This window comes from Schistocerca cancellata, chromosome 7 (genome assembly GCF_023864275.1).
Source record: "Schistocerca cancellata isolate TAMUIC-IGC-003103 chromosome 7, iqSchCanc2.1, whole genome shotgun sequence".
Classification (NCBI taxonomy): domain Eukaryota; kingdom Metazoa; phylum Arthropoda; class Insecta; order Orthoptera; family Acrididae; genus Schistocerca; species Schistocerca cancellata.
The window spans coordinates 1,269,060-1,286,644 of NC_064632.1; the positions used below are offsets into that span (position 1 = coordinate 1,269,060).

Below are 17,585 nucleotides of genomic sequence, written 5' to 3' on the forward strand. Positions count from 1 at the left end.
TGTCCTTAGGAAGCGAATGAAGGCCAAGATGAACACGGGCCACTGCATATAGACACGGTTGTGAAGGGTTTACACCTACCGGGACAGCTACACGTAGTGTGAAGTTTAGCTTCCGGAGAAAGAACCAAAAGCAAACACCAGGAGGTAACAGAGAAGAGGAATGCGCCCCAAACTGGCGATCAAAGGAGTCATTAAAGAAGGAGGCATAGGATGGGTGGCCATGCATGGTAAACAAATGGCATGCACATGTGCTGAGGAGAAAGTCACAGCAGTAGGACAGCCACGGTTTGGCAGCTTCTGCATACAGACTCTCAACCAGGCTAGTGTAGAAGGCACCAGTGACCAAATGGATACCACGATGGTGGATAGTATTGAGACGGCATAAGAGGGAAGGACGTGCAGATGCATAAACGAAACACCCATAGTCTAGTTTTGAAAGGACACGGGGCCAGTACAAACAAAGGACGGTGGTTCAATCTGTTCCACAGGAAGTACTGCTGAGGACATGTAGGGCACTGAGGGACCGTGTACAGCAGGCCACCAGGTAAGACACGTGGGGGAACCCAGAAAATTTCCTATCGAGCATGAGACCTAGGAGTCTCGTAGTTTCAACGAACAGAAGTGCAACAGGCCCAAGATGTAAATACGGCGGAAAAAACTAATTGTGCCGCCAGAAATTCATACAAACGGTTTCGTCAGGGCAAAAGCGAAAGCCACTGTTGATGCTTCACAAGTCAAGATAATCAAGACACTGCTGAAGATATCGCTCAATGAGACAAGTCCACGGAGAACTGCAATAGTCGGTAAAATTGTCAATGAAAAGGGTGCCAGATATGCCCAGCGGGGAACATGCCATTATAGGGGTATGGGCAATAGCAAACAGCATGACATTCAAGATGGAACCCTGAGGCACACCATATTCCTGGGTAAAGGTGTCCAACAAGGCAGAACGGAACCCACACATGCCTTGAAAACTCAGTCTTTTAAAAATGCCTGAAGGAAACGGGGCAGGCGGCCACAGAAGCCCCACATACAGAGAGTAAGGAGGATACCAGTCTTCCAGCAGGTGTTGTAGGCTTTCTCCAAATCGAATAACATGGCCACAGTCTGGTATTTCTATTTATGACACAGATGGATGAAGTGACAAGATGTTCAACTGCAGAACAGCACGCTCGAAAGCCACACTGTGCAGTGGTTAGTAAATTGCGAGACTCGAGCCACCATACCAGCCGGGCATGAATCACACGTTCCATCACTGAACAAACACATCCAGTGAGAGAAATGGAGCAATTGCAATAAGGAAGGTGCTTGTCCGTATCGGTCTTAGGTATGGGTATGACAGTTTCTTCATGCCAGCGTCTGGGAAACATGCCCTTTCCCAGATGCGGTTGTACATATGAAGAAGAAAGTGCTTACCCAAAAGAGAAAGGTGCTGAACATCTGACTGTTAACACTGCCTAGCCCTGCGGCAGAGGATTGGGATGAAGTGAGAGCATGATCTAGCTCCCTCATAGTAAAAGCAGTATTGTAGCACTCCCGATTCTGAGAAGAGAATGGTATCGCTCGAGCCTCCTCTGCTCATTTCCAATGGAGGGAGGCAAGATGATAGGACGAGGAGCACAAGCAAAATGGTGGCCCAAGGTGTTGGGGATAGCAATTGGGTCCACTAAGACATTGTTTGCTACTAACAGGCCGGAAATTGGGGGATGGACCTTGGTGCCAGAGAACTTTGGAGGTTGGCCCACATGGTGAAAGAGGAAGTGGAACTGTTAAAAGAACTAGTAAATGAAATCCAGCTAGCTTTTTTGCCATACCGAAGAATGCGAGGACAATGTGCATGCACCAGTTTACAGAGTGTGTTCCATAACTAATGCGACCAATTTTTTCCTGACGCAACAGTACACCACAACGTGTTGTAACCGGCTGGGCTAAGTGGAGGGGGCCATTAGCTTCAAAACGCTCTTCATCTCAATCGGCTGTGAGCTGCCGAACAGTCAGGACGTGCGTTTCCATTAACCCCGTTTTGAGTTTATGTAACGCGGCACAATGAATCATTCTGTAGAGCAATAGTACGCTATCAAATTTTGTGTTAAACTTGGTGGGAAGTCCGCCACCGAAACATTTCCATTACTTCAGCATGCCTCTGGGACTGATTGCTTGTCCAAATCACAATTTTTCCGATGGCACAAGTCGTTCATGGAGGGCCGCGAGGAGATCACCGACGAACCTCGCAGTGGACTGCCATCAACCACACGAGTCGACGAAAATGTGACGCGTGTGCGCGATTGTTTGAACTCTGACAGACGGCTGAGCCTTCAATTGATAGCACACTCTCTAAACATGTCAAAAACAACTGTTTGCCGCATTGTGACTGAGGATGTGTGCCAAACTCGTCCCAAAACAACAAACACAAGCAAATGTGAGTGCTTCGGTGCCGAGAGATGTTGGAAATGTGTGAAAATGATCCCCATTTTTTAAACTCAGTTATCACTGGTGATGAGTCGTGGCTTTTTGAGTACGACGCTGAGACAAAAAGGCTGAGTTCAGAGTGGCACACCCCATCGTCACCCCGTCCCAAGAAGGCACGCATGAGCAAGTCCAAGATCAAAACCATGCTCATTGTCTTCTTTGACGTCACAGGCATTGTCCACCACTAATTCGTACCTACTGGGACTACAGTGAACTCAGCTTTCTACTTGAAAGTGCTCAAAAGACTGAAAAGGAGGGTCTTTTGCTGCCAAAGCGACATCAAGGACATGTGGGAAGATTACCATGACAATGCGCTGAGTCACAGCGCCTTCACTGTCAATGACTTCCTGGCCAGGACCAAGACCCCATTGGTTCGCCAGCCTCCCTACAGTCCTGAACTGGCTCCCGGTGATTTTTTTTTGTTTCCTCTGTTAAAAGGAGTCATGAAAGGAAAACATTGGGACACGACTGAAAGCATCCAGGTGCATGTTACATCAGCTCTTAAGGACATTCCGGAAAAGGCATTCGAGGATTCCTTCCAGGCATGGAAACACCACCTACAGAAGTGTATCGACGCAAGAGGCTGCTATTTTGAACTGTTTTGATTATTTGTACGAATATATTCAATAAATGATTTTTTATGAATTTAGTCCTATTACTTATGGAACGCACCTTGCATAATGAATGCAGTTTGCCACCAACATTCTGTTGCAGTAAGTATAACATTTGTAAGATATTCTACCCAGTCATCACAACTTGGAAAATGTTCATCGAAGGCCGCCAGACAGGAGTAAAGCCTCCAGCTGGCCTCAGAAAGATGCCACTTGAGTGCACACGGAGCTGGGGAGGGAGTCAACAAACAGATAGCACGTGGGAAATGTTTGCTTGAGTGTGTTTGTCAGAGAGATGATTATGTGTGATGTTTAGTTTGTGGGGCACTTAACTGCGCAGTCATCAGCACCCATACAAAGTCCCAAATTTTACACAGTCCATTTTCTTGTCACAATCCAATCTAGTCACTCTCACAGATAATGATGATGATGAAACGATGAGGACAACACAAACACCCAGTCCCCGGGCAGAGAAAATCCCCAATCCGGCCGGGGATCCAACCCGGGACCCCGTGATACAGAGGCAGCAGTGCAGAGAGAGCAGACCACTCGAGACGATGAGCAAGCTGGGCAATGGAGAAGGATAGGTTCAAATGGGAATAGGTGTGCTTGGAGTCTGAAAGGAGCGTGTATGCTCCCTTGTTAAGGCAGGGAAGTTGATTGAGAAGGTCAGCTAACAGGGCACCTCTTGGAAAGGTTCTGAGAGAATCCCAAAGGGGATGGTGCGCATTAAAGTCGCCGAGCAGCAGAAAGGGATGAAGTAATTGCCCAATAAGTACAAAGGCCTAAGGTCAAGTGAGGAAGGAAAATGTGAAATGCAGTAGCTTGGAGCTGGGTAGTCAGGGAGAGGGGTTGACTGTGATCATCATCCCGGATGAGCAGCATTACTCCCCTGTAACAGAAATGCTGTCCTCAGGGGGAAGGTCATAGCAGACCAGGGAGAAATGAGTAAACTCAAAGCGGTCGTGAGGACGCAATTTTGTTTCCTGGAGGCAGAGTACAAGGGGACCCAGTGATCTAAGAGCAGCCTTAAGTCCTCTTTGTTGGACTGAAGGCTGCAAACATTCCGTTGGAGGAGAGTTATGACAAGGAAACATGAAGGGGTGTCACCTCAGCGGCTGCCACGTGTCAGCCTTAAAAGACTCACTACTACAGGCACAGAGGCTGGAGGATCCTGCTCCACGAGGTCTACAGAGGTGTTGGCATTCTCGTTCTGTCTATCTGCGGATTACAGTGCAGAAAAACAGTTGGTGGTGCGCAACAGGGACACAGAGGTCGACCGGGTGAGGGTATCACATGAAGACACCGTCAGAGAGGAACTCCCAGTCAGCAAAGGAGAAGACCATTTTCTTTTGTTTGATTTACTGGAGCCTTTCTGGTTGGCAGATTTGCAGAAGAAGACTGAGATGTTTGTAAGCTGGAGGGACACAGGAAGTCTTCGTGGGAGTATTCCTTCTGTCCTTTCCAGTCTGCCGGTTGTGTAGCAGGTGGCCAGCGAGGCGAAAGTTTGGTGGCTTGTTGCACAACTGGAGTAGGAGACAGGAACGCTCCCATGATGCTGGGCGATTTCATAATCGTGGCACTAAATTTGTTGTTCCATGTCTGCACGGTCATGTTCTTCGTGGACCGAGATGTAGCAAGAACAGTACTGTTGGTGCCAGATGATACAATGCAAGGTTTTTGACTAGCTAATAACTTGCAAGCAACTGGGTAAGGCACTTTTTGCTTAACCTGAATCTCCTGCGCAGCACGCTTGTCGTGATATGTGGGACAATCTTGGGAATAGGTGACATGGTCACCGTTGCAGTTGACACAGTGGTGAGAGAGAGGCGGACATTGGTCCTCATGAGCATCCCTACACCACAACCGGCAAGTAGGCTTTGAAGGGCGATGAGTGAGTCTGAGCAGACGACACAATTGAAAAGGCTGTGTCACCAGATGTACTCCGTGACCCGAAACAAGCAAAGAGCTTGGCTGTAAATACTAACCAGTGGGCTGGAAGCCAATATCGAAAGACACGGATGCCAATGATGAAGCTAAAACCGACCCCACATGATGTCCAAGAGCCATCAGTGTATACAAAGGTACTATTGTGAAGTTCCAAGCAAAGGTCGTGAAACTGAAGGCAATAGACCGCGGCTGGAACAGTGTCCTTAGGAAGCGAATGAAGGCCAAGGTTAACATGGGCCACTTCACAACACCTAGGTGGTGAAGAGTTCACATCCACCAGGAAAGTTGCAGGAAGCATGAAGTTAAGCTGCTGTAGCAAGTGCCGAAAGCAGACTCCAGTAGGTAAGAGGGAAGAGGGATGCACTCCATACTGACGATCAAAGGAATCATCAAAGGAGGCATAGGATGGGTAGCCACGCATGGCAGGCAAACGGCACGCATACTTGCCGAGGAGAAAGCCACAGTGATAGTTCATCAGCTTCAGCGTACAGACAATCAAGCTAGTGTAAAAGGTGCCTGTAGGCAAAGAGATGCCATGATGGTGGATATTGTTGAGATGCCGTAAGAGGGATGGGTGTGCAGACGCATAAACAAAGTACCCATAGTCCGGTAACCGAAGATTTCGTTGCAGGGCAGTCAAAGTGGGACAGTGCACCAGAATATGGGCCACTGTCAACTGGGCACCACATCGACACTGAGGCGGGACTTCATGGCACAGGAGGTAGATGTGGGTCACCCAAGCATGGCCAATGTGGAGCCGGCAGAGAACCACAGAGTCCCTGCGAGACGACTGCCCCACCACCACTGAACAACCGGACTGCTCCATGGCATAGATTGACTCCTGGATGGACGCTACCAAAAGATGACGAGGGTAGCACTGGTCGATAGCTTGTAGGCTGCTCAAGGAGTCAGTACACAGAAGAAACGACTCCCCAGGGCATGAGCGGATGTGCTCAAGAGCACGAGATATAGCCACCAGCTCTGCAGTGAAAACACTGCAGCCATCGGGCAAGGAATGCTGTTCAATATGTCCTCCACAGACACATGAGAAGCCGACTTGACCATCAGCCATTGAGCCGTCATTGTAAATCTCTTCATGGCCTCAGTACATGTCAAGAATCGAGATGAAGTGACAGCGGAGGGCCGCGAGATGAACTGAATCCTTTGGGCCATGTGAAAGGTCCAGGTGTAAACGATTTGACCTCGAGTATAGGTGGCAAAGGCAAGGACTCCAGTTCAGACAGAAGGGATCGGATGTGAACTGCAATTGTAAGCCCTGACCTGGCCCGCTGATGCGGGAAATTAACCGCCGTGGGTGGGAAAAGGAGACAATGATTCGGATGCGCAGGAGAACTACAAGCATGTGCAATGTAACTGGCGAGCAGTTGTGCACGCCTGAGCTGCAATGGAGAGACTCCAACCTCCGCAAGGACACTGGTCACCAGACTCATCCTAAAAGCTCCCGTTGCTAGGCGAACGCCACAGTGGTGCAATGGGTCAAGTAAACGCAACGCTGAGGACACTGCCGAACCATAAACCAGACTCCCATAGTCAAGGCGGGATTGAACAAGGGCTCTGTATAGCAGCAGCAGCAGCGTAGAGGCATCTGCACCCTAGTTTGTGTTGCCCAGGCAGGGGAGGGCACTGATGAGGTGCTTCCAGCACTTCCGCTTAAGCTGACAAAGGTGAGGAATCCAAGTCAATCAGGCATCGAAAACCAGTCCTAAAAATCCATACGTCTCCACTACAGTGAGGAGATCATCAGTAAGGCAAAGTTCTGGTACCGGATGAACGGTACAATGCCGACAGAAGAGCATTACACACGACTTTGTGGACGAAAACTGAAAGCCGTGGGCTAGAGCCCCTGATTGCGCCTTGTTCATGGCTCCCTGGACGCGTCGCTCGGCAACTCCTGCTGGTGGAGCAGTACAAAATACAGAAGTCATCTGCATACACAGAGGGTGAAACGGACAGCCCTACAGCTGCTGCTTGACCATTAATGACCACTAAAAATAGAGATACAGTCAATACAGAGCCCTGTGGGACCCCATTCTCCTGGATATGGGGGGAACTATTGGAGGCAGCAACTTGGACATGGAAAGTACCAAGTGACAGGAAATTCTGGATAAAAATCTGGAGCGGGTCTCTGATACTCCACTCATATAATCTGCCAATGATATGATGTCTCCAGGTGGTGTCATACACTTTTTGTAAATCAAAAAAGACGGCAACAAGTTGTTGGTGTCTGGGAAAGGATGTTCAGATGGCAGACTCGAGGGACACAAGATTATCAATGATAGAGCAACCCTTGCAGAAGCCACCCTGGCATGGAGCCAGCATGCCACGTGACTCCAGGACCCAACCCAACTGCCAACACACCGTATGTTCCAGCAGCTTACAAAGAACGTTGGTGAGGCTGATGGGCCGATAGCTACCCACATCAAGCGGGTTTTTGCCAGGTTTGAGCACTGGTATGACGGTGCTCTCCTGCCAGTGCGACAGAAAGACGCCATCTCACCAGATCCGGCTGAAGATCACGAGGAGATGTCGTTTGTAGTCAGACGAGAGATGTTTAATCATCTGATGTGGATCTGACTGGGCCCAGGAGCTGTGCCGGGGCAATGTACAAGGGCACCGAGGAGCTCCCACTCTGTAAATGGGGCGTTATAGGGTCCACTGTGGCGTATAGTGAAAGAGAGGACTTTCCTTACCATCCGCCGTTTGAGAGTGCGAAAGGCCGGGGTAGTTCTCTGATGCAGAGGCGCGAGCATAGTGCTCAGCAAAGTGCCTGGAAATAGTGTTTGCGGCAGCAGATAACACACCTTTTATGTTAACACCAGGAACACTGTTGGGGTCTGGTACCCGAAAACTCGTTTGAGCTTTGTCCAGACTTGGGAAGGTGACGTACGGCACCCAATGGTCGACACGTACTTCTCCCAACACTCCTGTTTCCACCTTTTGATAAGCTGGCAAACACGGGCACGGAGCTGTTTAAAGGCTATGAGGTGCTCCACGGAAGGATGCCACTTATGCCGCTGTAGAGCTCGCCGACGCTCCACAATTGCCTCGGCGACCTGCGGTGGCCACCAAGGGATTGTCTTTTGCTGGGGGCACCTTAAAGGACGAAGAATTGCGTTTTCTGCTGCAGAAACGATCGTTGTAGTTACCTGCTCAACCACCACATCGATGTAACTGTGTGGGGGAGATTGAACGGTGACAGCAAAGGTGAAGGCTTCCCAGTCTGCCCAGTTTAAAGCCCATCTGGGTAGGCACCTGTGGGCCTGACGCTGGGGCAGTGACAGGAAGAGGGGGAAGTGGTCACTACCGCACAGTTCGTCACGTGCTCTCCAGTGGAAATACGGGAGAAGGCCAGGACTACAAACCGAGAGATCAATGGCCTGAATAGGTGCCATGTGCCACACTGAAATGTGTGGCGGCCCCAGTATGTAAGAGGCAGAGGTTGAGGTTGAGTTGTGAGAGTAAATTTTCGACATCTCTGCCTCAGCCAGTAAAAACTGTGCCACCCCACAAGGGGTTATGAGCGTTAAAATCTCCTGAAGCAGGAAATGTTGGGAGTTGATCAATCAATGCAGCCAAAGCGTTCAGGGGTACTGCACCATCTCGGGGAAGATAAACGTTGCAGAAAGTTATTTCCTGCATCATTCATATCCTGACAGCCACAGCTCCAAGAGGGGTTTGAAGGGGCACAGGTTCACTACATACCGAGTTCAGGACATAGACGCAAACTCCACTCGACACTCTATTACAGTTGCTACAGTTTCTGTAATATCCCTTATAGCCACAGAGGGCAGGGGTCAGCATTGCCGGGAACCAGGTTTCCTGGAGGGCAATGCAGAACAGGTGTAAAGCTTAGCAGTTGCCGTAGCTCAGCCAGGTGGTGTAAAAAAGCACAGCAATTCCAATGGAGTACGATGTTATCATGAGGCTGGGAAGGCATGAAGTGTGGAGGCAGGTTATGCCTCAGGGTCACCTGCTGCCTCCAACTAAGTATTTGTACCCATTTCTACGGTGGACGAGGCATCAGTAAGATCCAGGTCCGCAGGGGATGCTGACATCTCCACTGCATCCTCAGATGCAGAATTGATGGGGAGTGGTGGTGATGGGGCCACCAGAGGGTCCTGGTTCTTAGAAGACTACTACTTCTCTCAAGGGGCTTGCCGGGAAGATTTCTCCGAAGCAGTTTCAGGCACGGAGAAAGACCGTAAAGCAGCTTTTGGCTCCTCGAACCACTGGCACGTGTCCGCCGTGGCATTAGTGGAGACCTCGGGAGAGAGGGCCCCGAGGGGCCACTTCCGCACAAGAGGATCCGGAGGGGGGGGGGGATCCGGCAGGGGGGAGGGGACCGATGTCCCCTGCATTGGGGGGGGGGGGGGGGGGGTTTCTCCCGAAGTAGGTGCTTTGGGAGCAAAGGAGGAAGATTTGCCCCCTGCCACCAAGGGGGTGGTTGTATTCTGGTGGCCCAGACGGCCCACTGTTCGTGGCACAGAGCGAGGAACCCCTGGCACTTGCGACAGCGATGTTGATGTAGCTGCAGTGTATGTCGACATCAACCAAATGGGATGTAATCCTTCGAATTTACGTTTAGCCTCTGTGTAAGTCAACCGGTCCAGGGTCTCGTACTCCACGACTTTCCGCTCCTTTTGGAGTACTGGGCAGTCTGGTGAGCAGGGGGAGTGGTGCTCTCCACAGTTGAGATGCAAGTGGGAGGTGGCGCACATGGAGAGTATCTGGGTGCAGTGGACGTCCGCAGTCTTGACATGTGACACTGGAAGACAGGCATCTACTCCTTGGCATATGTGGGGAGTTTACAGCTCAGGCATCAGCAGTGTGATCCCTCTGTTGTCAGGGGGCTACCACCAAATGGGTATACGACGGCCCCACCACAACGGACTGGCTACCATGCTGAGTACTGGGTGCAGAGAAATCCTATACTGTTGTGGGGGCGAAAGAGGACAGGAGACAATGGAAGAAGATGACATAGCCCGGAAAGTGTATTTGCCCAAACAGTTGAATCGCAGGTGGTGATGCAAAACCATGACAAGAGATTCAGAATGAATCTAAGGGCACTCCTGCACCACATAAGGCATCCTTCCCCATATGGCCCGCACTTCTGAAGAATTTTGAAAGTGGCAGGTCAAACCACAGAACGGGACCTGAGCTCCTAGGGCCGAAAAGTGTTAGACACCTTTTAGACACCTCTTACGACAGGCACGAATACCTCGAGCCTATTATAACCCCTAGAACTGCAGGGGGGAGTTGCTTTCTGTCGAACAGACAGAGATGGCAGTCATGAGTCCATGAGATGTGCTTGCGGATGGGAATGTGTGGTGTGTTTTCCTTTCAGAAGAAGGTTTTGGCTGAAACCTCACTGTGTAACAGTCTTCTCATTGTGCCTGTCACTCAACACATGACACCTTTACAGTGAGTAGCAATCTATTCTTTTAATAATATTCTTTGATATTCCAAACTGGGCTTTCCATTGTTCAATAATATGTAACTGTTTATTACAACTACGGTGTTCACACCATCTTTGATGGTCACGTCTTCTTCGACGAGTGTAGAGGAGGGATAGTAGCCAGCTTGAAAATTTGGTTATGGCTGCAGAAATGTATTGTGAAGAATACAAATGAATATTGTATTTGCTGAGAATTTAATCAGAAAGGGTAATCATCATTTAAATCGGAAACAGTAGTTCAACATATGTTCATTTAGAAAAGAATTCACGAGATATCTGAGGAAGGTGTGCAACACCGGCTACACTGAATTGTCAGCAGCAAGATGAATAAGGTAGTGAAAATTTAGCTGGGCTGTTCACTCTTAATTATTTTTGAGAATAGTATTTGTCATACAATTGATAAATTCTACGTTGTTAGGTTATACATACATTCACCTATCTTGCAAACACACAGAATGAGTTTGAGCCAATAGGATAAGGAAAGTCACACCGAACTGTAAGTAACAGGGGTTTGACAGAATAAGACAAAACAAAATCAGCATCCTCCATCGGTAAACTCTTGTGGCGTCGATAGGTCACATCGACCACACAAATTACAATCTTTGGAACATTAACTGCTCTGACGAGCCCCCAAGTTTAATTCAGTCTGCCTTTGTACTTCATGCAGTGTTCATGTGAATCAGTCTTTATGGTAAAATATATGTGTACATAGAAAACTTGGTAACTGTTTATTACATATATTATGATCCGTATCCAGAATCCCATATTGGTGACCCTGGACAAAAAGTTCTACGTCTTCCGTGACATCTGTGCCAGTCATATAGAATCAAAAGGTATCACATTCGACGCCATGGCTACATCACCGAACTTCCTTTACGAAGATTTGGAGGCCCAGCTCTTACGACCAGGCCAAGACAACCCTCCGCCGTCTGTTATTTTGCAGCTAACGGACAATGATCTATGATCTTCGACGAGGATAACCTCTACTTTGGCAACTCCACAACGACCGAGTGTTACGCAGTTGCCTCAAACAATTGACTCGGGCTTTGTTTCACTGGATTACGCACAACAACAAGTGAAAAGTGAAGTGGATGATTTACTAAATAGTGTGAGGATCAATCACTCATACGAAGTTCAAAGGGACCGAAATTCACACACGTGCTTTTATCCTCTACGCGCCACGACGTCGGTTATAGTAGTGCCATGTGCAATGCCGCCATTTCTGCAAAATGCACACGCTGTCAACTATTACCAAGCTACACTAGCCTCGCCTTCCTCACAAATCAGGAACAGACATTTTTTATGCATCCAGTTCGCCACAACAAACCACCGGATCGGCGGCCCAGTTTCACGACCACGTGGGTACAAGTGCACCCAATGTAGCTTCTTCAACCAGCAACAGTACTGCGACAGTATGACTGCCAACAGGTTTCACCAGTGTTTTATGGTCCTACCATGAAGGGTGCGAGGCCATTGTGTGCAGAAAACTCTCATTGTTGCACTTTAAGCTCCAAGCCAACCCCCCCCCCCCCCCCCCAGGAGGCCTCGATTCCGACCACCATAAAACCTTCCGCAGTACCGTCTGCACATGCTGGGCCGGCCTTCCACGTCATTTCCGAGATGGACAATGTCAGTGCCAGTCCTGCAATTTCCAGACCAGTTTACGGGCCCTCATTACGCGCCGCTCGCCTGTTCATTCTCACGGTACCGACTGCGCCTGCCGCGTCGTGTCTTCAGAGACATTACAACCAGCCGTTGTTGCGAACGTGTGTGCTAGTAACATTTCTGCTCCGGTGATGCCCGATCCCAGCATTAACTCTTGTGGAGCGGGACCGCCGGCCACCTCCACTCCATCTACCCTGGCTTCCTCCCCTATACGAGGACAATACAGTTTCATGTTTCACACTGGTGGAGCACCTCTCCGAGCTGCATCACGTGACCGATGACAACTCCAAGTTCCTACGTTTGGTCGCACACCTTCACGACCACTCGGATTTAATTTGCGACGACCTATTTTTGCCTTCACCGCCACCGAAGTAAGAGTTCGCCAAGAAAACGATACTGGACCGACTTGCCTGCTTGCCACAGAAATTGATAATCAAGATTCTGTACGAGGAGCACCTAACGGACTGCACTCCGTCACAACTTCGGCGCCACCTCAGGTTACTCGTGAGTGAACACACGATGCCAGACGTCACTCTGTGGGCAGTATGGTCTGCCAAGTTACCTACCGACCTACAGATTCACCTACTGCCATTTACTGCGTGTGAAAATTCGCGTTCAGTGACCTCCGCACCACCCAAGCGCCAACTACGCGCAGTGGCTCACGTTTCAAACAGTGCCTCGCTCGCGCAGCACGATCGAGCCCACTATGCAGCCACCCGCGCCGCTTGTTAATAGACATTCCCCCTCTCCCACGCGCCAGCCGTGCAACTCGGCGGCCATCGCTGTCCCTCACGCGACGTCAGTGCCTCTCTCGCCCGCACCGGTTACCCGAGGTAAAGTTAACAACAGACAGTCGCTGTGTGCCCCCCCTCTGCTCCGTGCTGTGCGCGCAGTCGACCTCTACAAACAAGCGCATGCCGCACTTGCGTAATAGGCATGTGACTTTCGTGCTGCTTTTTCCCACTAGCGCTAATGGCTATGCCTCATTGCGCCCCACTCGTCCCAAAACTCAATGTCAGAACATTACTCAGCCTCGTGTGCAGTTCTCAGTCTCTTCCGTCACTGATGGAATGACACACAAGATAATTAACACTGCCGGCCCTTCTATTAGACACAAGGTTAGATGCCCCAACCCCATTAAGTGGCGCGCGACCCGGCAGCAAACTAATGAACTTCTGGAGGCAGTCATCCTACAGCTATCAGACCGCAATTTGTCTTCACCAATTCACCTCGGCACCAAACAAGACGGTTCTTTTCGAATGTGTGGTGATTACAGACATTTAAATGCTCGCACTTATGGACAATTATCCCATGCCGAACATAAACAATTTCACTCATATGTTATCGGGCACCACAATCTTCAGTGTGATTGACTGCAAACGTGCTTATCACCAGATTCCCGTAGTGCCGGAAGACATTCCAAAGACTTGTTCCAGTACAACTTCATGCCATTCAGTTTAAAGAATGTGGCACAAACGTGGCAACGTTTCATTGACTCAATCTTACAACGATTCAAGTTCTGCTTCGCATACCTGGATGACACCCTCATTTTCAGCAAATCGACTGAAGACCTCGAAGATCATTTATCCCAGGTCCTCCAGACTTTGGCGCCCAACAGCGTCGAGGTCAACAAAGAAAAATTCCAACCGCGATAGTCTTCTGCGAGATTTCTGGGTTACACTGTCTCCACAGACATATTACAGCCTCCCAAATCCTGCGTGCTGGCTATCACGTCATTGCCACCCCCAGCTACGTACAAAGAACTAAGACATTTCCTAGATACCGTAAATTACTAGCACTGTCATCTACCTTCAGCAGCTGCCGCACCGCTGATGGACTCGCTCTCCGGCAAACAAACTTCGGGCATTAAACCAGTCCACTGGACTGAACCCACGCTAGAGGCTTCAGGGCTCTTAAAACAGCTTTATCTCACGCAGTCGTACTCGCCCACCCTGATCCATCTGCCGATTTGTTCATCACTACAGACGCCAATGACATCACAGTTGGGGCAGTATTACAACAGAGCGAAGGCGACACAGTTTCACCATCTCATTTCTTCTCCAAAAAACTGTCTACAGCACAGAAGAAATATCCTGCTTTTGATAGAGAGGTTCTGGTGGTGTACGAGGCCATCAAACATTTCCCCACCGACATCGAGGGCCATCCTTTCTTCATTCTTACTGATCACAAACAGCTGGCTACACCTTCTGCAACCCGCCAGAGCTTCACAGGATTTTTCCAGTTTTATAAGCATTTATGTTATTTTCTCCCAATGGTCACTGTGTGCCCATTCATGCAGCCCTTCTACATTTACACCATTTGGGTTAACAACAATTTACTACTAAGTAGGAGTATCATTTTTGGGACACTGCTTGGGACGAATTTACTGAAAAACATTATAGTGATATCGAATCAGATATTACTCACAAAGACACAAAAAGAACAGTTACCTGAAGCAAACTGAAGGAGGGAAACTGACAACATGAATAAAACTCAAATATTTGCAGTTCTAATATACACAAGGTGTGAGAGTATGCATTATTAACTCTTAGTTATCTATATACAACATTTAGCTTGCAAAAATCGGTGCAGTAAACACGTAGGAAAATATACAGATGGGAATCTTTTTGATAGTACAATGTATCATGTCTGACCAGTAGACAACAGTAGAATAAGGACAGAACACGAACGCTATTGACAGTGTGGATGAAAACCAGCAACTCCTTTTCACAACAGTGCACATTCCTTTTGTATGTGCAAGGAAACTGGAAAGTCTAGCCGTTTAAGATGAAGTGTTACAGTGTCACCTAACCACATTTGACAAAAATGAAAGGTCTGCCTGCATGTTGGGAAAAAGCCACCCCCCCCCCCCAATGACAGTAATAAAGCAATAATAAGAATAAAATAATGATTTGCAATGTGTGGCAGAGGTCCAAAATGCACAGTCTGGGTCAATATGACAATGATGCAAAGGCCCTACCAATTAACCATCATACATACAGTGTTAAGTTTAGTAAAGCTGACCTTTGAACTGACTTACACAACCAGTTATTGTATGACCTACAGTTTAATGTGGACTGTAAACCATGGTGTAACTTGGCATTTTCGTATCAACAAACATTGCCAGAGGTAAGAGACATGACAGATAAAAATTCTAGGAGTGACCACAGATCAAACCCAAAACCTTTAGATTTATAATCTGGAACTTTACAACTAATCCAAGCTTCCTTCTACAGGAAAGGAACGAGATGCAGTGTTAACAATGAAAAGCAGTTCAACATCTACAATGTCATAAGCAGCAAGTCATCAGATTCTGAAACACACGACTAAAAATGCATTGAAGAGGAAGAAAATAAATAAAAAACCTTTGTTTTGAAGAGTCCTTTGCAACCAAAAAAAAGAAAAATCTTCAGTATGCAGCAAAACTTGTGTTGAAAAAGCCAGGCAAACTGCTTGAATACAAATATGGGTGACAAAGAGTGACACTGTAATGAAAGAATATGACCTTTGGAGTAAACTATAGTTATTATATTACTGTATTCTGAATTTCACAAGATATGCATCACTTTTTATAATCCAAACTTATCTGTCACTCAAAATTTGCTTCCTTTTTACAATGGTTCTCCTCTCATATGAATAAACACGCTAAAACAAGTAAAGGAAGTATAGACTCACAGTAAATTTCTTGCTGCGCTGCCAGGTTTCAGTGTTCTCAACGCGTGCTGACGGAGGTGGCACTCCTACAGTACGAACAGCTGGCCTCCCTTTCGTGTTTGGCCACACATCGCACATGTTTGCCAATGAGTCCCACAGCAGCTGCAGAATAGGACAGCATATTGCATCTGTTCGTGTCATTGTAGCACAACACTCCACAAGCACTAATGAAGGACTGACCATGACAGCCTTCTTGCATAGTTAAACTTACCGCTGCTCACAGACTGATAAGATAAAGCCAAGGACTAAAGATTATGTAACTGGTTGCCGGTCTGTTTACCTTCATCAGGGTACTTTACCCACATAGAACATTAATATTAAACAATGTTACTGACTGCCTATTTTGTCTGATAACATTTTTATCACTTTTTGCATTCCAGTCATCACTAATAGTTTCTATCTGGTACCAACTTTTTAATTAAATTTTTAAAAAATGCAAAAAAATATAGATGTCAGTTTTTGGAAACAATATTAAACGCAATGAAAAGGTACGGTATCGAATACTCTTACTTCTACTTATGACTGAATATTTACGGAAAGTGCCTCCTTTCACATGTCAGCATTTAAAACCAAACACATTAACCATTACAAGAAGCAACCGCCGGCCGATGCACGAGAAGACGCAAATTTTGCAGTAAAAGATATTCGTTTACATTCTCAGGGCGTGGAATTGGTGTATTAATGAATTATTTAATTGCTTTCATTTAAACGGAGTTAAACATGCCAGTATATGCGAACGGCCAGCAAGTGATCATAGCAAATATAGCAGCTTGTCTTAGTTTGAATATAATGTGAATCACTTTTCCAAAGCGTTTTGAATAACAATGGCTCACATGAAATGACAAATCCATTTCTTACCTGTCTAAGGGCTCAATCGCCTCTAAGCACATGTATGGCCATGCACACGTAGATTGTGCAGCGAGGGCACTTTATTACTCAAGCCTTCAAAGACTTTAAGCAATATTATGTCACCTAAATGTTCAACATGTTAGGCATCATTTGTGCGTTTTTCTCACCTGCAGTTAATAAAACAATTTTACGTCCTAAAACAACTTTGTGACCATCTAATTAATTAGTGCGCTTCACAAGCTATATGACAGGTTATTAAAAACTTTACACAAAATAATGGTCACTGTTTAACCAAATAGCATTTCTGCTTTCGTCCTGAACTTGACACATCGTTTAACCATCACACATACATACAAAACGTAAACATAAACAAAAACTTACCGTTTGAGTAAACTGTAATTTTCTTTTCAAATTAATACGCAGACTGTCGCAACAACGGTGGCACGTTCAATGTTTTTCAAACTCAAACCTGCTGCCCACTCGGAATTTGACGACACATCTCACTTACTACATAAAAGCACTTCCCGCATGTTTCACCAGAAACGTCATTCCGTAGACAAATCAGATCTTGGACTCTGAGTAACTATGCTTTCGTAAGAGCAACCAAAGATATATATTCTTCCTCACTCTTGAGTTGATAAATATTCCAGGGAATCACAGTCTTCTCTAATGAAAACTTTAACGGAACATATACTGTCCTGGGAATTATTTTTACTTAATTATTGTACCTCTGATATGTTTAATTATACTCCGTCATATTCCACTTAAATAGATTATGTTCCAAGACGTTTATCAAAATTATAACTGACACTTGCAAAATTTACAAAAATTAGGGAAACTAAAAGTTAGCT

At 47.2% G+C, this 17,585-nt stretch overlaps 1 protein-coding gene across 2 annotated transcripts in view; it reads right to left on the bottom strand.

Annotated features, from left to right (window-relative positions):
* The window catches only part of LOC126092302 (serine/threonine-protein kinase Sgk2-like), a 119,415-nt gene extending 102,120 nt beyond the window's left edge, over positions 1 to 17,295 (bottom strand). The window contains exons 1-3 of one of the 2 annotated variants that reach the window (XM_049907826.1): positions 17,116 to 17,295; positions 16,744 to 16,901; positions 15,847 to 15,987 (exon numbers count right to left, since the gene is read on the bottom strand). In XM_049907826.1, coding sequence (XP_049763783.1) covers positions 15,847 to 15,963 — 117 coding nt within the window. In that variant the 5' untranslated portion in view covers positions 15,964 to 15,987; positions 16,744 to 16,901; positions 17,116 to 17,295. The remainder of the gene's footprint in view (positions 1 to 15,846; positions 15,988 to 16,743; positions 16,902 to 17,115) is intronic. The other variant, XM_049907825.1, reaches the window with a different exon arrangement.
* Between the last annotated feature and the right edge of the window lie 290 nt (positions 17,296 to 17,585).